Genomic DNA, 25,208 nt, shown 5'->3' on the forward strand with positions numbered 1-25,208 from the left:
ATAAGGGCAATTGTTAAAGTTACAAGGGTCAAGCTGTTCAAATCCATGGGGCCTTGGCAGTCAGTCTGGTGCCACTGAGGACAACGGATACTTCCTTATTCTTATAGAAAGCAAGCTGTAAACAGCACCAAGCTCCTTCTTCCAATCAACCACATTGCTCCTTGTACGCCCTCTCCTACTTGGAAGTAGAGAAGCAGTCACAGGGTCAGAGCCTGAGAGAGCCAAGGAGATAGGCACGGGCAGTGCCTTTTAAACTGTGTTTGCTCTTCAACCAGACTAATGAGTAGGCATTGCCCGCACACTCACTTTCCAAGTGTAACAACCTGGCCACACACTAATGGGGACAAGTCTGAGACCGGTCTTTGATGACATAATCCAGACGTACATGAAGTCAAGAGCGTACACTTTATTTGGCTGAGTCCTCCTAGCTCTGCTACCTGCTAGCTGCATGGTATAAATGACCCCAATGACAGCGAGCATCATATGGAGTTGTCTCAAGAATCAAATCAGAGCCTCTCTGGCAGGAGTTGGCAAACTCTTCCAGGGAAGGGCGAGATGGTAAAGATTTTTGGCTTTATGGACCATACAGTCTCTGCCACAACTAGTCAACTTTGCCACTGAAGCATGAAAATGGCCATAGATTGTACACATTTATATGTAAGTGGGCATAGCTGTGTTCTAATAAAACTTTATTTCTAAAAGCAGGTAGGGAGCCAGATTGCTTTTGAGAAATGGGAAAACCTTTATGAATGCTATCTTCTAGGGACTCCCATGTTGGATTATAGTTAGCTCTTGACGACTAGCTTTCTCACCAGACTATGAAGTTCTTCAAGGTAGAGAATATATACCCCCCTCTTTTTTTCTTTCAGATTAAAACGAAGAGAAAAAGCATATACATAGCACACTGTGCCACACAAAAGTAATCTGTAGGGATTTCCAAAATTGCCCAAGTGAATACAAGAGCAGAATTGTAACTTCTCTTTTTTTTTAAGGTGGAAAAAAAATTTTAACTTCTACGTTCAAAAAAATCAACTTAAAAAAAGTTTTAAGGTAATACAAGGAGAGGTGCCTGGGTGGCTCAGTCGGTTGAGCATCCGACTCTTGATCTCAGCTCAGGTCTTGATCTCAGGGTCGTGAGTTCAAGCCCCATGCTGGACTCCACACTGGGCGTGGAGCCTACTTTAAAAAGAAAAAAATAATAATAACACAATAAACTCCTATCTACTCTTCACCTGGATCCAGTCTTACTCATCTTGATATCTCTGGATTCCAGCACAAGGAAGGCACTGAAATGTGGAGTTACTAAACAAATGTCCTAAGGAAGAATAAGCAAAGCATAGTGTGTCAACGTCCTGTAAGCTAAAATCACAGGTTGGGATGAATACTGAGAAATAGCAAAGGAAAAGAAATGAATCAGATGCAAGGATGGGCACAAAGAAGGGAGGAAGACAGAACAGACATACAGACTCCACGGACCACACATTTGTTTTGCCTGCTGAATGCTTGCTCTGTTTTATTTTACATCATTTTTGGCTTGGTGTATTTTAAATAGTAAGGGAAATCAACAAATCACCGGGAGCCCAGGTGAATACCATACCAGAACAGAAGACTAGACATGCTGACAGTGTACTTTCAACAAAACCTTACTAATTCAACCGTCACTCGTTTTGCAGTTTGGGATTATTTAGACAAGCTAGGCTAAATTTCATCTTGGCATTATTAATTCTTTGAGAAAGTGTACTAAGCAAATGAACAGGATAAGCGGGGCAAATGTTGAATATTTGCTCTGGGGAGAGCAAAAGCAAATGAACAGCTTTAAAATCCTTTCTAATTATGTCGATGTGCTGAACTTTTGTCTAATTATTATGTTCCTTGAAAACTGAGTAGAAATATTTTTTTCCTTGAACCATCTCATATTTTAAAAGCACTGGAGAAAATGTGACTTTAATATAAAGGTGAACACTTCATAGCAGAAGACTCACACTCTGCTAGTTTACATTCAGGTAAATGAAAAATGTCACACGTCAGCTTTTCTTTTAAACAAACAGTGAGCTAATTACAAAGATTATTATTTGCTAGAGAGCTTCATCAGATTGCCTCCTCCCTCTTCTGCCAGCGGAAGTCTGCCCATTTGCAGATCATGACAGCATTAGCTACCAGGTCAGAGCGCTTTTTACATGCCAGACTTGGAGTTAAGTGAGTTCGTGCATAGTCTCATTGAATTCACTGGTGGCTTACCAGACAAAACAAAATAAGCCTTATCATCAGCTCGATTTTATTGACAGGAAAACTGAGGCTCAAAGAGGAGTACATAGCTGAGATTTGAATCTACCGTTACACAGCCCCCCAGATATATCAACATTACATCATGCCATATTGCAGAGCCAGATAAAACTTGTCCAAAGTCAAAACCAATGGGCCAGGAAAAATGGTGATTTGGATATGCAGAATCGACCAAAGTACAATCCAGTGTGGGGACACCTGGTAGATACTTAAGCTTTGGTAAGGTTGGGAAGTAAACATCTTTTCAGTAAGGCCAGGCTTGGCTTATCTAGTTGGCTAGACTCACAATTCATCATGGGATGCTTCACTTTACCCAACAGATATGTGCCTCTAAAATTGTTGTGTAAATCTAAGTTGTAAAAATTGTAATGGAAATGAGATCCTTTGAATGCTAAATCTAATCTTAGGGCAAATGCTTTCTTAAAGAGAACAAGTTTTTCCTTTTTGTAACCAATCTGATAATTAACAGGTTCCTCAACTGGGCCATGATAATGCTCTAGGAGAGAGCAAGATGATGACAGAGTGACTGAGTGGACTTCTTGAAAATGGTCTATAGCGAAGTTTCTCCAACTGTTTTTCCCAGACTCTGGGAGGAAGAGGGGTTCACAAGGACAAAACTATTTTCATCACAATTCTAAGACATCTTCACTGTGTTGATATTTGCACTGATGACGGGAAAGCAGCAGTAGGTAAAACTGCTTGTGGCCTGAGTTGCCACAAGGCAGCGGCACGAAACTGTATTAGTTGTCATCATATTCTTTACTGCCATGTACTCACGATAAAACAATGACAACAACAAAATCACTTTCACCTAAGAATATCCTTATGAAATTGTAAAAATTAATTTTATTCAATTTTGTCTCATGAATACACATCTTTTTAACATTCTGTGTGGCAAAATGGGAAGTACACATCAAGCTCTTCTGCTACAAGCCAAAGAAAACACACACGCACGCTTGTTTGAGTTACCAGCTGAACTAGCCACATAAGTACAGAATGCCATTTTTACTCAAATGAACAACTAACAAACTAAGTTACTCAGACTAGGGTATTTCACAGACATTTTCTCAAATATGTAAAAAAAAAAAAAAAAGTCCTTTCAAAGAAACAACTGCCAGTGTCTGATGCCTGAAGGAAAACTTGTTTCTACTACCCTGAGTTTAGCAGCTTAAACTTTTTTCTAAAAAATGAGATAGGTGGTAATAGTAACAAATGTGATTGTATAATGACATTCCACTTGGTATTACATAATGACATTTGAAATGTCAACATCTGGAAGATTTGCATAACTCAGTAAACCAAGATTTTCCAAATGACCAATGCCTCAGGTAATAAAATCAAAATATCCGAAAAAAGAACAAGATAAACCAATGGATTATAATGTAACAGAGTACAAAAGTTCACCAGTATGGTTTCAGATGGCACACTGTACATACCCTTCAGAAATTACCACTTGCTAAGTTTTGGTATAGTATCAAAAAAGAATATCTAGTTACTTGAAAAGGCAATTAAAATCTGTGTGAGGCTAGAATTACTTCATATACATTAGCCAAAAACACAACAGTTTGGTTGAAGCAGAAATGAGAGTCTAGCTATTTTCTATCAAGCCAGACATTGAAGAGATTTGAGACAATGTAATGCTACTCTTCCTACTAATTTTTTTTGGGGGGGGGGCATAGCTATTTTTCATTAAAATTATTATTTATATTCAGAAGTATAGGGTTTACTGTTATTTTTTAAGATTTATTTTATTGAGAGAGAGCAACCACGTGCAAGCATGGGGAAAGGCAGAGGGTGAGAATCTTAAGTAGACCCCCTGCAGAGTGTGGAGCCCAACACGGGGCTGGATCTCACACTCCATGAGATCATCACCTGAGCCGAAACCAAGATCTGGATGCTTAACAAACTGAGCTACCCAGGCATCCCAAGTTTACTGTTATTTTTAAGTATTTGATAAATGAATGTTTTAAGATTTTCTCAGCTTTAATTCTGATATGGTAAATATCATAGATACAATATACATAAAGCTCTTTTGAGGTAAGAGCGTAAAGGTGTTCTGAGATCAAAAATATTTGAGAACTATTGTTCTGTAGCAATGTTACACTGATCTTTCCACAAGGCAAACTGCAAATGGCATTTTATAGTACCTCTTAAGTACGAAGGGCAAAGATGTCTTTTAAGTACACATCAGACTGTTCAATTAAAAAAAAATTTTCCCCACCCTACATTAAGTGGATACGAGGAACAAACTCCTGGAAGTAAGGGATAGTGGTGAAATGAGAACAACGATCTGCATTCTAGCACAGACCCTAACAGTCTGTCTAGACATTAGTTTTCCTATCTTCAAAATGAGATCAGAGTAGCCTATTTTTAGACTGTTTTCAATGGTCAATTCCATGATTCTAAGCAGGGAACCCTAAATAGTGGCCCACAGGCGGCATCTGGCCATCTGGCCATCAGAATGATTGGCTGTCATGGTATTTAGAGCAGTGCCCCAGGAAAATAATTGGTTGGAACTGAGTGAGAAGCTTTCCTTTCAAAAGTGGAATTGATTTTCAGTCACAGCCCAATCCAGCCCATCAGACTTGCCCCTGCAGATATCTCCATTTGCAACGTCTGGAATGAAGGGCCTCTGAAATCTGTTCCAAATCTCAAGCTCTATAATTTAGCTCCAGAGACAGAGTGTCTGGGTTTCTTACTCACTCTGCCACTTGCTGGTTGTTTGATTTGGGGTAAGTTAACTTAACTTCTTTGAGCCCCAGTTTCTTCATTTGCAAAACTGGATAACACCACTGACCTCAAAGAGCTGTTATGAAGCTTAACGAGGTATTGACAGCGCTTACAAAATTCCTGGCACTGAACATTACTAATTATTAACATCAAAGCTCAGAAAACGAGTATGCCCTCGACTTCGTCCACCCACCTTACCAACTTCGTTTTCCCAGGGGCTGACGACCGCACTCCCCAGGATGACGCTTACCCCCATACGAACTCCCAGATTTCAAAATTGCACATCCGAGGAAGACACACAAGACCCCCCATCAGACTTCTACCTCTCCTTGCTACTTTAAACCTCTTCTGAGCCCCCGACCCGTACCGGGTTCCTACACCAACACAGCTCTGCACAGTGGCCAACCCACTGACCACTCCCCCCAGCCTCTTCCCATCCCGGACCACTTGGGCTCCCTTTCCCTCTGACCAGAGAGCACCCTGGGTCACGCAGTGGTGGCCCAGGGCTCTCTGGCCTAGGATTCTGTCCGAGGGAGCCAAGGGAGAGATGGGAGAATAACTGCCCGACCGCCCCGAGGGGCCCACGGACACTCACCGTCCATCCCTAGAGGCGGCGGTTCCGGGTGCTCGAACCGGAAGCGGCCTCTACACTGTTTGCAGTTCCCCTGGTTACTGCGGGGTTCCGGACCAATGGCGGTGGAGCCCCGCGGACTGAGCCCGCCCCCAAAGGTCGGACGTCACGCCGGCGCTCTGGAACTCCTCCTCGGATTTCCAGGTCCAACCCGCCTCCCAGGGCGGCCGATCGCTATGCGCAGGCGCGCTGGAGGGCCCTTAGTGTCCTGATGCGCAGGCGCCCGGGGAGCTGCAAACTGAAGTAGCAATGGACGCGCTGGAGTCGTTGTTGGATGAGGTGGCCCTGGAGGGGCTTGATGGCCTGTGTCTGCCCGCTCTGTGGAGCCGTCTGGAGACGCGAGTGCCTCCCTTCCCGCTGCCTTTGGAGCCCTACACACAGGAGTTCCTCTGGCGGGCTCTTGCTACCCACCCGGGCATCAGCTTCTATGAAGAGCCTCGAGAGCGACCCGACCTCCAGCTCCAGGACCGGTCAGCGGCCTGGCCCTGAGGCGGGCGGGCGGGCGGCCGCGGAGCCCAGCGTCCGATGGCGCTGGGAGGGGCCCGGGTTCTGACGGGAGGGGGCGGGGGAAAGGAGTGGAGCTGGGGGAGGGCCGCGAGTCTGATGGGGGGCGCGGTGTAAGGGTGGCTGGGGGGGGGTTCCTCGGGCCTGGCAGAGCCTGGACGTCTGATGGAGTTGAGGGCCAGCTAGTGATGTCCCGATCGGTCCGTGTAGGTGTTTGGGTGGCGTGAGCAGGACTCTTGGGGAGGATATTCTTCAAGCTTCAAAGAGTACTTCTCTTTGGTGGTGGATAGGAAGTCAGTTTCGATCAAGACTGGAGACCTTTGAGTTTAGCCACCCTTTCTGGGGCATTCATTCAGTGCTGGACTAGAGAGCCTGAGGCAACTAGAGATCTGCTTAACAGTAAGCTTAGCAATAATAATGATAACAACAGCAACAGCGGCTAGCGTTTATTGAGTGCTTATTATTGGCCTGGTACTATATACTATAAGATCCTGTTCTGGGAGCTTAGGAGATTGAACTCACTTGATCCTCACCCATAGGTGCTGTTATCTTCCCCATTTTGCAGGAGGAAACTGAGTCTTAGATTAACCTGTCCAACGTTACAGAGATATAAGTGACCAAGTGTTGATATGAACCCAGGCAGTCTGTCTCTGTAGAGTCTGTGCTGTTAAGCCGAATTGCGAGGTGAAGTTCCCAGAGGTAATATTGTCTAAAACAAGACTTAAAAGATTGGATTTAGGTGGCGGGTTGGCAGAGTACTCTAGAGAACAGCAAATCTGAACGCCTAAAGGAAGAGAAGTAAATTAAGTTTGGTTGAGTGTAGGATTGGAGGTGGGGAATAGGGAGTAATAGTTGGCACTTATATATATGCTTATTGTGAGCTGGAACTTGCTAAGATCCTGACATATAGCAACTTAAGTTTTACAATAACCTTAGAGGTGGGAATTATCACCCCCATTTTCCCGAAGAGGGAATTCGGGCACAGAGAGGCTAAGTAATTTGTTCAAGGTTATCAGCTAGCAAGAGCAGAACCCAGAATTTGAATCCTTGAAGTTTGGGGTACAGAATCCTCGCTGCCCTTAACCAGATTGGACTGGAGAGGTAATCAGTGGTCTTTTAATCCACTTAAAGAGTTGATTCTTTATTAAAAGAACAGTTGGAAGCTTCCCTCTTTCCCCCTCCCCACTCAAAGGTGGGTCACACTGAGGGCAAATTGTGAAGTTGAGAGATTTTAGTAATCCAACCACAAACAAAGAATCATGGTTTTGATGTGGCTTGTAGGTTGGGGTTCAGAGCCAATGGCCGAGAAAGAATTCTACAGAAGTCTTCGGTGCTAGAAGGCTTTTGTTAAAGCATGGGGACCGGACCCATGGGCAGAAAGAGCTGCACTGGGGTTGTGAGGAGGGAGTGATTTATATACTTTCAAGTTGGGGGAAGTAAAGACAAAGGGAGGTTTCCAAAAGGACTCTCCTACGCCAAAGAAGATTCACAGGACCCTAGAGGCCTGGCTGTTTTCAAGCTAAGGTTGTTTTTCCCTCTAGCGAAGCATTAACTTTAAGACAGTTGGGAGCTTCCTGGAGGAACTATACTCTACCTGCCTTATGTGACAATGGGTTGCAGGTTATAAGGAAATTTAATTTCATCTGCATTTCCCTCTTGTCTCTGTTCTCCACATCAGTTTTGCTTACTATGGTGCAGGTGAGAATAAATAAGAGAAGCAAATGGAACCAAGACTGTGGAGCAGAAGAATCAAAAGAATTTGGTGACTGGATGTGGGGTATAAGGACAGGGGGGCATCAGGGATGATGGCCTCTGGTTCCTGATATTTGGGTTCTTGAGTGAATATTGATGCCCTTCATTGTTAATAGGGAACACAGAAGCGCAGCAAAGTGGTTGAGTCTCGGTGCTAGTGGGCAAGATGCTGAATGTACTTTGAGACACATTGAGTTCAAGGTTCCTATGGGTGATCCAAGTGAAGATTCTGTTTAGTAAACATTCGGCTTCATTGGGTGAAAGGGGGCCAGAGGGAGGGATGCAGCTGGACATGGGGAGTTATCCCATATGTTTGGATTAAAGCTGTGCCTAGGATCATCCCTGGAAGAGAGTACGGTGTGATGGGAGGCCTAAGACAGGGCCCTCAGGTGCACCAACGTTGAAAGGCTGGATGGACAACTAGGAACTGTCAAAGAAGCCTAGGAAGGTGTGTCTGGAAAGGTGGTGGACGGCAGTCCACAGCCCCTCCTGGCAGATGGTAGAAGACGATTTGGGAATGGAGAGTAAAGCAGGGCAGAGGTCACAGAGAAGGCCAGGAAAGAAAGGGCTGGTAAGTGTAAGTGGGATTTAGCCTCAACTAGACTAGTGCAGGCTGTGAGCAGGGTTTGTTAAGGAAAGCCTAACAAACTTGGCTGGCTGGGTAAGGGAAGAAATGCAAGTCAAAGATGTCCCCATGGCATTGATATGACGTAACTGGGAGAAAGTGGAAAGGAGGGACTTCATTGGAGGTGAGGAGAGCCAGTCATAACTTTTGATTTGGATCTCCTTGAATTCGAGGTGTTTGGTAGACAACTGGAGACACAGGACAGTGCTTGGAGGAAAAAACGGGACTGAGGATTCCGAGGTGAAAATTGTTTAACGTGCAGGCATCAGATTTGGAGGGAAACCGAAAGGCCATGACTTGGGCCAGTAGGATGGTTCTGGTGCCGGCATTCAGCTTCTGGGGTGGTTTGGGGGAACCCTGGAAAGGTCTGTGCTCTCTGGGGTAGAAAGGCAGGAATGCTGCTCTAATCTGCATTTGCAAGGCTGGAGGACTGAGTGAGCTCACTCCTTCTCTCTGATCTCAGCAGGAGGTTGTCAGAAGAATGCGCCAGGGGCGCCTGGGTGGCTCTGTCGGTTAAGCATCCGGCTCTTGGTTTCTGGTTTCGGCTCAGGTCATGATCTCAGGGTCGTGAGATCCAGCCCTGCCTCCGGCTCCCAGCATGAAGTCCCTTTGAGATTCTTTACCTCTTTCTCTCCCTCCTGGAGCCCTTGCTCTCTAAAAATAAATAAATAAAATCTTTAAAAAAAAAAAAAAAGGAAAGAAGAATGCGCCCAGTATGTATTCTTTCCGAAGCTGAGTTGTGGTTTGGTATTTGTGCTTTCCCCCTTTTAGGTATGAAGAGATTGACTTGGAAACCGGAATTTTGGAGTCCCGGAGGGATCCAGTCGCTTTGGAGGATGTCTACCCCATTCACATGATCTTAGAGAATAAGGACGGCATCCAAGGGTCATGCCGGTACTTCAAGGAGAGGAAAAACATAACCAATGACATCAGGACCAAGTCTTTACAGCCCCGTTGTATGATGGTGGAAGCCTTTGGCAGGTAACGGATCTGCACCATCAGAGCCTCACGGGCCTCCTGCTGCCCTGAAGCCAGCGGGGTGTAGTCAGAGCACGAGGTTGGTCTGCAGTGGGTCAGCCCTGCACCAAGCCTCCACCTTCTGCACTCCACTCTTGGTGGCGCTGATTTTGTTCAGGAGCCTACCTTTCCCTGTCCCTTGGGTCTCCAGTCCTGGCGCAGCCATCTCTCATTTGCATCAGTGCCTTTCCTTCTCTTGTCCAGGCTGGGAGAGGGGGGCGGGGGGAGTCCAGTTTCCCAGGGTGTCTAATGCAAGTCATCACCTTCTCCAGCCCATCCCCACTCCCACCTCCCTTCCCACTTCACAGAACAGGGAAAAGCTGCCAGTGGGAACTCTGCCGACGTCCATCTCCTTCCACTTGTAATTTTTCTGTACCTATTTCCCTGTCCCGTCAGCTCAGAGGCAACAAGAAACCCTGGCCCTGGCCCAGGCTGTGCTCTGCTTCTCTTCTCCTCCTCTCCACATTTCTCCAGCCTAGCTCCTTGCACCTCCCGTGCACTCCTGCTGGCGCTCTCTCCTCAGCCCTGATGACTCGCCTGCCTTACAACAGGACCTTTTCTTGACCTTGGATCCCCTGTGACTGTTGATCACTCTGGGCTGCTCAAGGCTGCGCTTCCTGAAAGAAATAGCCGCCTTCACTCTTTCTCCCCTTCACTCCTCTGCCCACTGATGTCTGCCTTTATTACTTCACCAAAATCGGATCTTCTGAGATTCCTAGTAACAAGCCTGTGAACACTGTTTGGCCCTTAAACTCCTTGACCCCACCACCTGGTCAGGGAGTTCTAGAGCTTTTGCGCCCTGACTTCCCGCTTTGTTTTTCTGTGCTGGCCGATCCTCACCAGCTCCCTCATGGACTCCCCGACTTCCGTCCACCCCTTAAATATTGGGCTGCTCCCAAGGGCTCTGTCGGTTCTCCAGATGTCCCCCAAGTGCCATGTGTGGAGTTCAGTAACCTCTTCCTCAGTGTGCCCAGAAGTCAGACCGTTACACTCCACCCCAAACCTGCCTCCTCTTCCCTTCCTTGCCTCTTTTGTGATTTCCTCTGCTCCTGGGTATTCTTGTGTGCCTGTTGTACGAGTTGCAAACTGGGGATTCCTGGGCCCCTTCTCTCTGTACTGCATTCAGCTGGCAACCAAGTCCTGTGGACTTGACCTTCAAGCTTTATCTCAAACCCCGTTTGGCCTCAGAATAGTGCAAGAGTCTCCTGCCTGCCTTCTTGCTCTCTGTCTCCCTTTTTTTTTTTTTAATTATTTATTTATTTATTTTAGAAATACAGAGAATCCCAAGCAGCCTCCCCACTAAGCACAGAGCCTGATGCAGGGCTCGATCCCAGGACCCTGAGATCATGACCTGAGCCAAAATCAAGAGTCAGACACTCAACCGACTGCGCCACCCAGGCGCCCCGTCTCTCCTCTTTGGAATTTTCCACATCGCATGGCACATTGTTCTCTAAGATGGAATTGTGATGAATAGTGCCTTGGTCACTCGGGAGCTGTTTCCAACTGGCCACATGTGCCCCCCACACATGCTTTGTTTAGCCAGCGCGGTGTTTCGTTTGTTTTAAATTTTATTTCGTTGTTAATATTTAAACTCTGGATTTCTAGCTCCTCTTCAAAAAAAATCACAGGATCGAGCTGCACTGGGACTGATTTTGACTTGGTAACATAGGCCAGAGCCATGAGCCACATCCCACCTAGGGCTCCATGCCCTGCAGCTGCCTGCCCTCTGACCTTAGCCCATCAGGCTCTGTAGGGCCTATCCTCCGCTCCCCCCAGCTCTCCACCTGTAGCCCTTCAGCTTGCCTGAGTCTTCTCTGTGCGGTGGCCCAAACCTGCAGGGCTCATTTCTGTCTCAGGGCTATGGCACGTCCTTCTGCTGAGAATCTCCTGCCTCAAATCTTCACATCTCCACCCTCTACTCGTCATTCAGTCTTCAACTTGGGTCCTCACAGAGTGTCTGTGTTGTCCAGCACCATTATGTTACTCATTGCAATACCAAAAATGGTTATTTATTTATTTTTGAGAAAGAGATCACGCAGGCATGCGTGCATGAGGGGTGGAGGGGCAGAGGGAGAGGGAATGAATCTTGAACAGGGTCTATGCCCAGCGTGGAGCCAGACGCGGGGTTCAGTCTCACCACCCTGAGATCACGACCTGACCCCAAATCAAGAGTTGGACACTTAACTGACGGAGCCACCCAGGCGCCCCAGTACCAAAAATGGTCTGAAGTGTTTATTCACATCACCCTTTCCTCACCAGACCATAAACTCTTAAGGGCAGAAACTCTGTCTTGTTCCTGGCTGTATCTCTAGGATCTAGAATAGGCGTGGCACAACATTAACTCCTAAGAAATGCCCGTTGACTGATTGATGATCCTGTTGGGTGTGAAGCTGTAACCCCTGACCTGTGTCATGACATCAAAACTCGCCGGACTGCCATTGTAGGGCCCTCAACATGTGGACTCCCACCGACCTCTTGAGCTCTCCTTCCTTCTGCTTTCTTGCTCGCGAGCCCACCTCAGACTTTCCAGCCAGGCCGCACCACCTGCCTCCCAGGACGGGCGTGCTCCTCCATGCCTCCGGAAACCTGGAGGTTCTGCTTCCTTGTCCTTCACCCACCCGGCGGACTGCTAACTCTGCAATCCCCTCCTGCGAGAGCGTTCCCTGGTTACGATGCGCACGTTCTAGTCACACACGCAGGCTGAAATCGGGGCGCCGCACATAATGGCATTTCGTAGGCTCGGCCACCAGAGGTGCTGTCTGCCCGCTCTTGGGCCATGGCGTACTTGCTCCCTCTCAACTTACTCCTTCAGTGGACTGTGAGCTCCTTGCCGGTAGATACCACTTTTATTTGGTATCTCTGGTACTTTGCATTGTGCTTGATCAGTATTTGACATCCTGTCTGATGACCACACTCAGCAATTTCAGTCCAGCAGGAGTCACTGAGTCAGCTAACTGGAAATGTTGGGATTATACCGTCCAGTGTAGTAAACAAATCTGAGTGCATTTGAAAAGCAGCAGACCTGTTCCCCTGTTTTCAGACTTTCTTTTCCTGGCTGTCCTCTTCCAATTCAGCTTCATGAGCCTGTTTTGAAATGAGAGACCATAGATCCTAAGTCTGTGACATGCCGACACCGGAAGTGAACTGTCTCTCTTTCATGTTTATTCACAACCTAACATTCTTCTCGAGGGTGGATTCTGCAGCCTTCCATGACTACATTAGACTCATTGTAGGTCACAAACAATGTAAAGGAACCTGCAGTGAGTTAAAAGGATGACAACCTCTTCTTTGATCTTTTGGCCCAGTTGGTGGTGGAAGTGAAGTCTGCTGGTGTGGGGTAGGAGGAAGGAGAACCATCAGACCGAGGGATCTGATGGAAGAAATTAATTTTCTCTGCCCAGTCTCCACCACTTAAGAGTGAGACTCTATCACAGTGCCTTATCTGCTAATCTAAGTTAACGTCTTGGGTAGATTGGCCTACTCCATTCACACACTCTTAAGGTCCAAGCCTTGCAGCAGAGATCCTGTGAGGGTGTGCTGGCAGAGAACCCATCACTCACTCGCTCCTTGGCATTGAGATACACCCACTTGGAAGCACTCCCTTTCCCACATGAGTCACCCATGGTCCATGCATAACAGCTCATGAGCTACCAGCCTCTCTCATCTTGGGCCAGCATCTCCTCTACTCTGTTTTCATTGCTCTGACCGCAAGACCTGTCTTCCATCACGTCACTCAATCTGAAACACCTTGCTAGGCAGGACGTATTCTTGGCCTCTCTGTTTTCACAGTCCATGACAGTAGAAGGAACTAATGATTTTTCCCAGGTCTGCAACAGACTACAGATCCACTGATTGCATAGTTGAGGACAGGCTCACCTCATCTTACTGTGCTCGCAGATCCTGTGTTTTTTATCAGTTGAAGGTTTGTGGCAACCCTGCGTCAAGCAAGTCTGCTGGCACCATTTTTTCCAACATCATTTCCTTATTCGTGTCTCTATCACATTTTGGTCACTCTCGCAATCCTTTGAACTTTTTCATTATTATATTTGTTACGGTGATCTGGGATCCGTGATTATAATTTTCTGAAAGCTCACATGATGGTTAGCATTTTTTAGCAGTAACTATTTTTTAATTTAGGGGGTTTTTTTTGACCTGATGGCATTGCACGCTAAATAGACTACAGTATAGCGTAAACATACTTTTATATGCACTGGAAACCAAAACATTCGTTTAATTAGCTTTATCGCGATACTCGCCATAGTACAGTATTTGCTTTACTGCAGTGGTCTGGAATCAAACCCACAATATCTCAGGTATGCCTGTATTTTTGACTCTGAAATTTATTTCTAGTTCCGTAGGTTAGTTCAGTCACTTAACAAATGTTTGCAGAGCCTGTACTCCACACCACAATCATTCTAGGCACTGAAGGTGTCCTTGTCCTAGTGAACAAGTCAACAATGAACCTACTTTTACGGCACTTAAATTTGAAGGGAGGAGACAGACAAGAATGTCTCCAAAAGTAATGTATATATATATGGCCATTTTTAAGCGTGCTGGGTGCTGTGAAGAATACGGCAGTGGTCAGAGGTAGGGACTAGACTGGCTAGACTTTCAGGAAGGCCTGAGGAGGTGATGTCTAAACAGTGGCTGGAATGATGAGAGGGAGTCAGACTCCTACACACTGGGGGAGGAGCAGCCAGGCAGAGGAAGCAGCTTGTTTCAGGACCAGCAGGGCTGTGGAGGGTAAGAGGCAGAGCTGTGGAGGGCGCATAGGGCATCCCAGGCCCTGGTGAGGTCTGTGTGTCCTGGCAAGACCGTGGAGGGCTCCACACAAGATGACAAGGTTGGCTGTGTTCACCGCGGACCCCCAGTCTGGGGACAGAAACCTCCTCGCCAGGGGCATTGTGAACCTCTAAGAAGCAGCACAAAATGACGATCCTCTAAGGTTCTGTTTGTTTCACGTTTTGATTTTCTTAGAGTCACTTAAAGCTCTTCTTCCCTGTGGTTGTTTTGATTTGCAGGTGGGGGAAGAGACTGATCATCGTTGCCTCCCAGGACATGCGTTACAGGGCCTTGATAGGCTCGGAGGGTGACCCCGACCTGAAGCTCCCCGACTTCTCCTACTGCATTTTGGAGCGATTAGGCCGGTCCCGGTGGCAAGGGGAGCTCCAGCGAGACCTCCATACCACTGCTTTCAAGTGAGGGGATGATTCGCTTCTCTCCTGAAGTGCTAGGACTCCCCATTGATTGTGCCGTGCCCCCCAGCACAGGCCTTGTGGACTCCCCTTCCCCGTTCGTCTCCACCCATTCGTGCCACTGGGGCAGTCTGCAATCCATGATGATTGGGCATCAGTGCTTCGTTTTTGAAGAGACCCTGGGGCGACCGTATAATTTAGTGGCTAAGCCAAACATTTTGAAAGTGGAAGGTGGAGCTCCAGGGGGATGCCAGGGCAGTGGGCATAAATGGGGCCCATCGAGCAAACCAGGATATAGAGTGACCTTACTCCTTGGCCACTACTGGACTGGAGACCCGTATTTGATGGTGTCCTCACTAACCCTCATCGTTGCCCAGCCCAGCCATCCCATCCCGCTTCGTTTCCCCAGGCCTCTATCCCCATCTCCCATCCACCTCTGTTGGGGCCTGGGGGGCACTCAGGCTGAGGCATGCCTGTTCTTTTCAAGACCATTGTCTCACAGCGACTGTTCCCTTGGAGTGGCTGACTAGGAAGTGTGTGTCTCTAGCACGTTCAAGTGAGAGGCCACCTGTACTGTTGGGGGAGAGTAGCCGGCAAACAAACTGACCTAGCCATGCTCTTCCTCTCCTGCAGGGTTGATGCTGGGAAGCTCCACTATCACCGGAAAATTCTGAACAAAAACGGGCTCATTACAATGCAGTCCCATGTGATCCGATTACCCACCGGAGCCCAGCAGCACTCAATTCTCCTCCTCCTGAATCGGTTTCATGTGGACAGGTATGGCGTGCAGACACCAAAGCACTTGGTGGAAAATTTGGAGATAGTATAGAAAGGAAGGAGGGAAAAAAATCCTATAACCCCGCAGCCCGGCAATAGGAACTGTTAATATGTTGGTGAAATTTGGGGGGAGCATAAAAAGAATAATAAGTCAAATTAGATTCGTTACAGTGACAGAATGAAGATTGAATTGTTTCCAATTTAAAATTGGCATGTTTTCCCGACATGCAACTCAAAATCAACCTAGATGGTGAGATGGGGAGGTTTCTGCTAAGTGAGTACCATGCGTGATGTTACCATTCAGCTACGTGTCCTAGCCCGGACAGTGTAGCAAGGTGGTGAGATGTGCACATTGCCTTCTGAGCATCAGAGAGTTTCTGGGAGTGAGTCTCTGCCTCTTTGCTACTCCCTGTTGGGGTGACTGCCTGGCATAGAATGGGGGAAAGAAATGGTCCACCACCCTTTAGAGAGGCCTCAGCCTGCACTCCAGCACCTTGTGCCGCCCTTGATGGGAGATGCAGTGACCAGGGTGGGGAAGGGTTGAGTGGGTAAAGGACCTAGAATACGTGGCCCTTGGGTGAGTAGGCTGGGTGCCCCCTGAGTATGTGGGCACCGATGCCCTGTAGTGGAGGCTGGCAGTGTCACTGGAGACGTGAGAGGCGGTAGGCATTCCCCCTTCCCTGGACCACGGGGAATGACTCTGTCTCCCCTAGCCAAATAACAGACGCCTTGACCTTTACCCAGTGGCCTGGCACCTCTTCCAAAAGGGAGGTGGGTGAACACTAAGGATTCAGTGAAAATTTTAAGGTTTACAGTGCCCACTAAATAGCACAGGCCTGGACCCAAAGAAAGCACGTAATCTACATGTCTAGACAGACTATTGACTAAAGATTTCCAGGAGTAATGATATCACTGTATTCCTGTCAAAATTCCAAATTCGTCTTCAGCCCTACGTTTTAGAAATCCTGCATTAGAGAAAATCGTGCTTCGAGAATTTGCATTTCATTTATTTATCTTACTATCCATTGGTTAAATATCAGTATCAGCAGACTCCTCACTGGTGTGTGGCCTGTGTCCACAGAGAACATAGGTGGCAGCCGTGGGTGGCAGGGAGAACAATGGACTAAGTCATTTGTACTTGACTTGGGCGAAGTCACTTGAGCTCTCTGAAGCATGGTTTCCTCTCCTGGATCCTGGGCACGACACGGTGCCGGTTCTAGTCCTCGTACAGTAAATATCTGCGTCTGCCTTTATTCATGCGTTGAGAGGCAGTCAGTGTGGGCGTTGACTCTGAATCCCATACATATGCCCTCCCTACCCCCAGGGCTGTGGGCAGGTAAAGCCAAGGGCACCTTCCCCAGGCACTCACAGTCCGGGAGCCTTCTGCTCTCTTTCATAGCTTCCTTGGTGGCCATTAGCTTAGAAGCTGTCATGATCCTACACGATAAAAGTGAGGTGGAAGGTGGGGTTGCTCATGCCGGGGAAGTCAGAAGTCGTGCTTCAGGATCAGAGGCATTGGGACAGCGAAGAGAGCACTGGATGTGTCCAAAGACCTAGGTTCACGTCTTGAGTCTGAGTTTTAGAAGAGCCTGTTCACTTCTTTATGAAATAATCCCCCTCGTTCACCAAGTGAATCATACGGAAATATAGACGGTGCTTCCTCAACTTTATGGTATTATAAAAATGTCAGGCATTTTCGAGAATCACGACAGCTGCAGCCGAAGAGTCTAGTCTGTACATCGTCACCGCTTAGGTGCCCTTGGTCGTGTGACCGAACCACTCAGAGCCATAGTCCCTGCCCCGCCAGGTGCGGAATGTGCCCTGGACGATGGCTGAGACCTAGGACTGAGGCGGTCTGGGCTGGTATGTTGTCATTTAAGTCTTGCCTTGGCATCTTTAAAACACAGGCACTCTTCAGCAGTAGGTTTGAAAAGATGCACTGTTTTGTGTTTCTCACAGGAGGAGCAAGTACGACATCCTCATGGAGAAGCTCTCGGGTGTGCTGAGCACACGGAGTAACCAGATGGAGACCCTGGGCAGGCTGAGGGAAGAACTGGTGAGTGCCCGGGGCGGCCCTTGTGCTGGGCTGGAGTGATGTGTGCTGCAGCCTGGACCTCCTTGTCGAACGTGAATTAGATGGCTGGCACGTGGAAGCCCTGTAATGGCCTTGACCGTCCCTAACCTTGAAACAAGTGGGATCTTCCTTTGTTTCACAGGATAAGAAAGTGCTCAGTCCTTTGTTGAAGGCCTTTGTGCTCTTAACCGGCTCCCATTGTTGCCCACAGTCTGCTCTAGGACCTACTGTACAAGTTCGTGCGGAATGGCAAACCTGGGCATTTAGGGGTGCTTCCATAAGCACACTTCTAATTCTGTCCCCACTGGCTTGATATGGAAAGGGCATCATGACTTTGCAGAGAGGCAGGCGAGATGATGCAGGGAGAAAAGCGCGGACTGGCCAGCTTGGGCTCTGGGTCCCCAGATTAGAGGCAGGGGTGAAGGGGGAGAGGAGGAAAGCATGGAGCAGCCTCGCTGCCCCCAGGCTGATGAGGACAGTCTTCGGTGGAAGCTAGGGAAGAGCCGGCATGGGAAAGGGGAGAGAAACATTGCCCTGTGGGTTAGACAGAACTGAAAACCTAAAGTTCAAAGTCAAGCTGTGGGGCGCCTGGGTGGCTCAGTCGTTAAGCGTCTACCTTCAGCTCAGGTCATGATCCTGGGATGGAGCCCCTCGGTGGGAGCCTGCTTCTCCCTCTCCCACTCCCCCTGCTGGTGTTCCCTCTCTTGCTGTGTCTCTCTCTGTCCAATAAATAAATGAAATCTTTATTAAAAAAATAAATAATAAAAATAAAGTCAAGCTGTTTGGGTCATAGTGATTAGTCCACAAGGGGACACGGTTCGGAGTCTGATGATTAGCGCCAGGATAATGCTCGCTCCTCACCTCGTGCTGCTGCATTGAGCGTGAAGCCCCAGTCTCCGATTCCACTGTAGGGGAAAGGGGCCTCTTCTCTAACGCTAGATCTGTTACGTGCCCAAGTCTCTTTAAAAGATTTTTTTCATTGGGAAGCCTGGGTGGCTCATCGGTTAAGCATCCGCCTTCAGCTCAGGTCACAATCTCAGCATCCTGGGATTGAGTCCCGCATTGGGCTCCCTGCTCAGCGGGGAGCCTGCTTTTCCCTCTGCCTGCCGCTCCTCCTGCTTGTGCTCTCTCTCTCTTTCTTTCTCTGACAAATGAATAAATAAAATTTAAAAAAAAAAGATTTTGCTTATGTAGAGAGAGTATGTGCATGTGAGCAGGGGGAGGGGCAGAGGGAAAGAATCCCAGGCAGACTCCCTGCTGAGCATGGAGCCCAACGGAGGGCTCCATCCCATGACCCTGAGATCATGACCTGAGCTAAAATCAAGAGTTGGAGCTTAACTGACTAAGCCTTCCAGGCACCCCATATCGTCTCTTTAAAGCAGAGCTTATGAGGCTTATAGGTCAGATCGGGCCTATATGTTTTTTAAAGTACGTTTGACCTAGCTTTTTTTTTTTAATTGAGATTTCACGTAAAAATCAAAGTTTCCAACTTCCTTTAAAATACCAGAGGCTCTGGCAAGCCGGGGCCTGCAGTCTCTCATTTAACAGCAGTCAGCTCGAGCCAGTTGTGCACTGCCCTGCCCCCCAGGCCCCTTCCTTCCTGCCACCTCTCAGACAGCAGGCCCATGTCATTTGCCATTACACGTGCACTGCTGTTTGCGGTAAATATTTCTTGGTATTTGAGTCTCTATCAAAAGTGGAAAACGAAAGGCAGACCAATAAAGCTTCTTTAGGGTCCCTAGTCCCTAGAAAATTCCTGCTCGCTTACAAAACAAATTCTGCCCACTCTGTCCCTTATATTTCTTGTCCAGCAGACATTGCAGAATGAAGCCCTCTGCCCGCCTGGGTCACTCAGGCATGGGGAGAGCGGGCTAGTCTGGTCTCAGGTCAGCACTGTGGACTGGCTCAGGGGAGTGCACCGTGATAGGGCATCATTCCATTATTTATCCAGCAAATACTTCAGTGAGCATCTGCTCAGAGTCAGAACTGTGTGCTGCACCACGGTGACAAAAGTTGGTGAGGATGACAGGTCTCATGGTGTCATGGAGCTGTGTCACCAGAGGGGCGGACGTGTGAACACGCACTTAGGCTCAAAGCCTGTTTAAAAGGAGGCGTCCAAGGGTGCACTTTCTTCAGAGATCTGGGAGAAGCTTTATAGAGCAAGTTACAGTCGAGCGGGGGCTTGGAAGATGAAGTGTTCCCCAAGTAGTGGCATTTCAGGCCCGGGAGAGCGGCCTGAGCAGATGGGTTGGAAGTGCAGTAACCCAGCTGCAGCGAGCTCAGGCGGGAGTCACAGAGATGCAGCCGGGGAGGGAAGTTGGGGCCACATAGGAGAGGTCTAGAGCACCAGGCTGAGGAGTTGTTGTGGCCTTCAGCCTCATAAACTGCTGGTGGCAGTTCATAGATGGAGAAGTTGCAAGGAGAGAAGAATGTTGAGGAAACAAACGGTGGCAGGAAGAGAGATGGGAGGTGCAGGCAGGAGGTCAGTGCTGTTGCCTCGGGCCGGTCACCAGGTGGGTGACTGCTAGTATCATTGGACATGTTTCAGTGTGGTGAGTGACTGAGGCCAGGAGGTGGAGGTGAATGAAAGAGTCTTGCTGTCTGGCCTGAGTGATTGCACCTCACTGAAATGGACAGGGCCCAAGGGCAGGCCCAGGAGAGCAGGGAGCAGGCCTGCTTGTTTACTACTGAAGCCCCACCAGGCGGACGGCCAGAGCCTGGCCCACGGTAGGCGCTCAGTAAACACGTGTGGCATGAATACATGAATAAAGTAGGGAGTACAGAAGGAGGAACCCGTTTGCGAGGACGAGCCGCATGACAAATTTGACTTTACGATTTACTGAGTATGAAGATCTGGGACTTTTCACTTGGCGATGTCTCGTCCGCAGCTGGAAACAGGGTCAGAGAGAGCGGAGCAGGACTTAGTGAATAATTAGCCAATACACAAGGTTGATGCCATGAATATGGATGCTGTCTTTTTTGGGGAGTGGGGGAGGCTTACACTGCTCCTTTCCCTTTTTTCTGGGCAGATTGTTTGAGTCCCTGCCGGCAGCCCCCCAGAAGGCGGGACGACATCGTCCTCCCTCGCTTCGGCTGGTCCAGGACTTAGGACCATATGTTAGGGGCCGGGGTTTGATGGATGAACTTCGGTAGGGTCTTTGCATGATGCTGGGGACCCAGCTAGATTAACAATAGATCCCGTTTACAAGCTGGTGTGTGGATGGGCCATATGTGAGTCGTCTGTATTTTTTTGAGTGCCATATGTTCTCCTGCCCAAGGGCTGGAGCCCTGTGACAGTTGATCACATGTACATGGCGGCGGCAACCCGCAGACATTTGCTCCCTCTCTCGCCCCCGGAGGGTAAGAGGAAAGCCATAAGACTCCACTGATGGCTCTTAGCGGTGAGTGCCTCCCGTGGTTCCGCCCACAGCTCACAGCAGCCAGAACTGGCCTCACCACTTCAGGGCTCGCAAAGGCCAACGCTAGCAGCAGCCAGAATGGATATATGGACGAATGAAACAGGCCAAGTATAAAAAACGGTTTTGCTCTCAAGAAATATTTCATTGTCCTCTTGGCTGCTTGTGAGAGAAGACGGCACCTAACTGGTGACAGTTAGGAACTGACCTGCAGCCCCGACATGCAAGGGGCTGCTGGGGCCACTCTGCATGAGTGTGCCTGTCCTGGCTCTCATTGACGGCTGCCCTGAGGATCCGCAGTCCCAGGATTTGTTGCCGGATTTCTTCCGAGTGAAGCCAGAACCTACTTTTTTTTTTACTTTTTTTTTTTTACTTTTCACTTTTCAACGTTGGCAAATAAATCACTTATTTTCACAAACGTGTAGATGGGAAAACATGGCCTATGCTGGAAGCAGCTCGCCGGTGGCCCCTGCAGTTAGGAGCACATAGGGTCATTTTGTGGAAGCTTCACTGATAAACGAAATTGCATTTTTTTTGCCGTACTTTTTTTTCCTTTTTTTTTTTTTCTATTTGTTCCATTGCCCAGGGAAGGTGCATGCGTGCTTTGTGTGTGTGTGTGTCCATAGCACACTTTCTTGTTAGAAAACCAAACACTGAAAAAGTATATAGTGAAAAGCCACCTTCTAGCTCTGCCCCCACCCCCGTCTGCCTGACTCCCACCCCTACATATCCTTCCAGGATCTTTGAGCAAATAAATCTCTTTCTCCCTCTTGTAATCAAAACCATTTTTAGAATTGTTTATTTAGTGCTCTGGACCTTGTTTTGTTCCCTTCACAGCATAGCTTGGAGTCTTTCCTCCTTAGCCGCTGCAGTGTTTCCTCGTTCAAGAGAATCGGTTAACTCAGGTCCTGAACTTGTGTTTGCTGACATGACTTTAGCGGTTGCAGACGCCTCGCTCGCATCTGATAGCAGCTCTTACATTGTGTTTTGGCAGGGGCTGTGCGAAAGGACATTTAAGCGGCTGTACCAGTACATGCTGAACGCTGGCCTTGCGAAGGTGGTGTCTCTCCCCTTGCAAGAGATCCACCCTGAGTGTGGGCCTTGTAAGACAAAGAAAGGTAAAGGCAGTCTCAGCCTCTTTCCCCTTGGCTGTGCAGACGGCTTTCACTTCTCCCTTCCAAGTTCCGGCCTTTCTCTCTTCCCACGTTCAGCCTTGCAGTGGGTGATTGCACATTTGTTCGACTCTTCATTCCTCAGTGTCTCACTTAGGATCTCCTATAGCAAAAGTGCCCAGGAAATGTTCACTGAATGAAAGTAATCCTAAGTGTCAGCACGTGTCTGTGTAGATGTCCCTCCAACCTCTCAGCTTCGTGGTGTCCAAAAGCAAGTTCATCTTTTCCTTCTTACACTAAACCACTGTTCTCTCCAGCATTTTGAGAGTACCGATGCTGTGTTGCATGATCTTAATATTCTGTAGCCCTTACAAGGTAGGTGGTAGTATCACCTTTTGCATATAAGAACATTAAAGTTAAGAGATGCAAAGTCATTTACATAAGGTTGAGCGATCAGTAAGTGACAGATGTGGGATCTGAACCTTCCAGGAAGGTTAAACTAAGGACCATAGACTGTAAAACTTTAAAAACCTTCCTCCTTTATCTTTCTCTATTCTTGATTTTTTTTTTTTTTATGCCATGCTGTTCATGACCAACCGAAGTCATTTAAAAAGCTGAGGGTCAGAGCTTTCAATAGAAGATGATAGATGGGATATATGCGTTTATCTGCACTCTTCCCAAACTCTTGCCTAGTGATGACAAGGGATATAAAAGGAATCAACCTGCAGGTACAAAGAGACCAGGACAGGAATGACAGCAGAGAATCGTCAACAATATTTTGGTGCTCAACGCAGATGGACAGATAGTAACGGACTGAGCAGCCTGGGGAAGCTCAAGGCCAGTGAAGGGCAATAGCCAAGAGTCGATGCCTCAAAACCTGAAATAAACTAAGAATGTGGAGATCCCAGGTACCTTTGAGCACAAGTTTGGATGGCGCCAGAGACAAGGGGGTTGGCTGGCAGTGTGGGTGAGCAGCTGCTGCTTTCCTAGGTCCTCTCCCCCACTTTGCACTGCCACTTTCCCTAAGATGCATTGGAAGGTTTCTGGAGTCACAGACCCAGTGGGGACAGGGCGGCGTGCTGAATATGGGACACTAAAAGAGGAGGGTCCTCTCACTATTGTTCCAAACTTGGCTTCTGAACATTGGCTGTCAGACTAACCGTCCCCTAGGCCAGAGGCTGGAGGCTGCTTTTCTGCAGAAACTGACTGGCCCAAGAGAAGAGTCTTCTAGATACTGAAATTTAGGGGCATCCCAACAAAATTAGCTGGCCCCTGCATGCTCCCCCTACACAGAAGCCCACACAATGGCTCCCTCCTCCTCCCCCTGCACAACACCCAAAACACAGTCTTCCAGCAGCAATTTAATGCTTCAATGAACATTTGAGAACTCTAACAGAAACAAACATAGGAAATAGAAAGTGAGGCACAGAGGAAAACGTGAAAGAACTGGCAGAGAGAAGGCATTGCATCCATGAAAGCAGAGAGAAGCTCTCAAGGAGGGATGTGCAAAAAAGAAAAAAGAGCCCTTGGAAATAGAAGAAATGTGACTGTTGCAATAAAAGATTAAGCAGAAGGGAAGGTAGTGAGATAAAGTTGAGCTAAATTGAAAATAAGACGTTAAGCCTAGAAGGTCCAACATCCGCACAAGGGACTCGGGGAGAGACAGAATGTGTGCAGAGGAAGAGAGGAGACACTAAGGAATGACACAAGCGATTCTCCCAGATCTGCAGGACATGAGTTCTAGAGCAAAAGACCCATCAGGTGCCTACAGGAAGAACACACAGAACCCCACACCAAAACTCAACATCCCAGGACTCAGGACACCTGGAGCAAAGGAGCCTCCAGAGAGGAGACGGCAGACTTCCCAGTAGTAACTGAAGCCAGGTGGCCTTGGAGCAGTGCTTTCATTCTAAAGGGAGTGGATTTTCCATCTGGAGCTCTCTGTTCAGCTTTCACGTCAATCCACTGTGAAAATACGGAGATTTTCATACATGCAGATCTGAAACAGTTCATCTCCCATCTCCCATGGTCCCTTTCAGGAAGTTGCAGTCAAATGGCAGACTGAAACAAGATGTGGGAAAAGTCGGGTCCGGGTTGTTGGGGAGACCAGGAAAAACATGAGCTGGTGAAGGGAAATCACCGTGATAGGCGCCATGGCAACCCGTCCACAGGGGAGCCAGGCAGGAGGGCTCTGGAGGGACGGAAGTCCATGCGAAGGATCAGCTGCCTCGTGAGCGTGACTGTGTTTAGAGAAGGTTGTATGTCAGCTGAGTGTGTGTGTGAGAAGTAGTGACGGGTACACACAAAACCAAGCCAATGGGAAAGAAATGAAGTTATTAACGCCAAGGGAAACCAAAAGTTGTATCAGAAAAAAAGGTCAGGACCTGTATGCTTGCCTTCGTGGACATAGCAAGCAGCCTACGGAGGCTGGCTTCGTTACCACAGCTCAGAGAGTGTGCTGATGTGGACAGACCACGGCCTACCCAACGACTGGCTTGGTGTGTACAGGAGGTCGGCAGTCATGTTTGCCGAGTGAGAGTGAACTGCCCGTCTGAGGGGCTATGTCTCTTCCTTTACCTCCTCGCTAAGCTGATCAGTCACTGCCCACGCTGTCTGGCTTTCCTGTGTCTGAACAAAGTTTTGGGAGGAGGTGATAACACACCAATATTACCGTACAACAGGTGAATAAACCAAGGAAGGTGTCCCTGGGGGTAGGGAAAGTCCCTAGAGGGGACTTCACCTTTGAGTCCCTTCAGTGCCAAGGGCACATGTGACTGGTCGAATGCCTGGAGTCCCTCCAGAAAGGCGGCATCAATCTTGTCAGTAGAGAGAAAACCAGGAAATACCGCCAGGTCCTGTGGCTGGGAGAAAAGTCCCAGAGGTGTCCTGAGGACTTCTCTGAATGCTTAATACTGTAATGACCTGTGAGTCTGTTAATCATTTTTATTTCCTGATTTATTGGAAGGGAGACATTAAAAATAAACAGATGGAATGATTATATTTTTAAAGTAAAGAGAAACTATGAAGGAGACGCCGTTAAAGGAGACATTAAAAATAAACAGATGGAATGATTATATTTTTAAAGTAGAGAG

At 48.0% G+C, this 25,208-nt stretch overlaps 2 protein-coding genes across 10 annotated transcripts in view; one reads left to right on the top strand and one right to left on the bottom strand.

Moving 5' to 3' along the window:
• Window positions 1–5,839, bottom strand: part of KATNIP (katanin interacting protein) — a 183,972-nt gene extending 178,133 nt beyond the window's left edge. For all 5 annotated transcript variants that reach the window (XM_034670220.1, XM_034670219.1, XM_034670216.1 and 2 more), the window contains exon 1: window positions 5,609–5,839. Coding sequence is in view for 1 of the 5 variants with exons in the window: in XM_034670216.1 (XP_034526107.1) it covers window positions 5,609–5,615 (7 nt within the window). In the remaining 4 variants the exon portion in view is untranslated. The remainder of the gene's footprint in view (window positions 1–5,608) is intronic.
• Window positions 5,840–5,858: 19 nt separating this feature from the next.
• GTF3C1 (general transcription factor IIIC subunit 1) overlaps window positions 5,859–25,208 on the top strand; it is a 75,131-nt gene continuing 55,781 nt past the window's right edge. For 3 of the 5 annotated variants that reach the window (XM_034670211.1, XM_034670213.1, XM_034670212.1), the window contains exons 1-6: window positions 5,859–6,114; window positions 9,297–9,506; window positions 14,564–14,740; window positions 15,371–15,514; window positions 17,474–17,570; window positions 21,999–22,122. In XM_034670211.1, coding sequence (XP_034526102.1) covers window positions 5,894–6,114; window positions 9,297–9,506; window positions 14,564–14,740; window positions 15,371–15,514; window positions 17,474–17,570; window positions 21,999–22,122 — 973 coding nt within the window. In that variant the 5' untranslated portion in view covers window positions 5,859–5,893. Of the gene's footprint in view, window positions 6,115–6,828; window positions 6,848–9,296; window positions 9,507–14,563; window positions 14,741–15,370; window positions 15,515–17,473; window positions 17,571–21,998; window positions 22,123–25,208 lie in introns of those variants that run through there. The other 2 variants (XM_002926592.4, XM_034670214.1) reach the window with 2 other exon arrangements.

This window comes from Ailuropoda melanoleuca, chromosome 10 (genome assembly GCF_002007445.2).
Source record: "Ailuropoda melanoleuca isolate Jingjing chromosome 10, ASM200744v2, whole genome shotgun sequence".
In the NCBI taxonomy this organism is placed as follows: domain Eukaryota; kingdom Metazoa; phylum Chordata; class Mammalia; order Carnivora; family Ursidae; genus Ailuropoda; species Ailuropoda melanoleuca.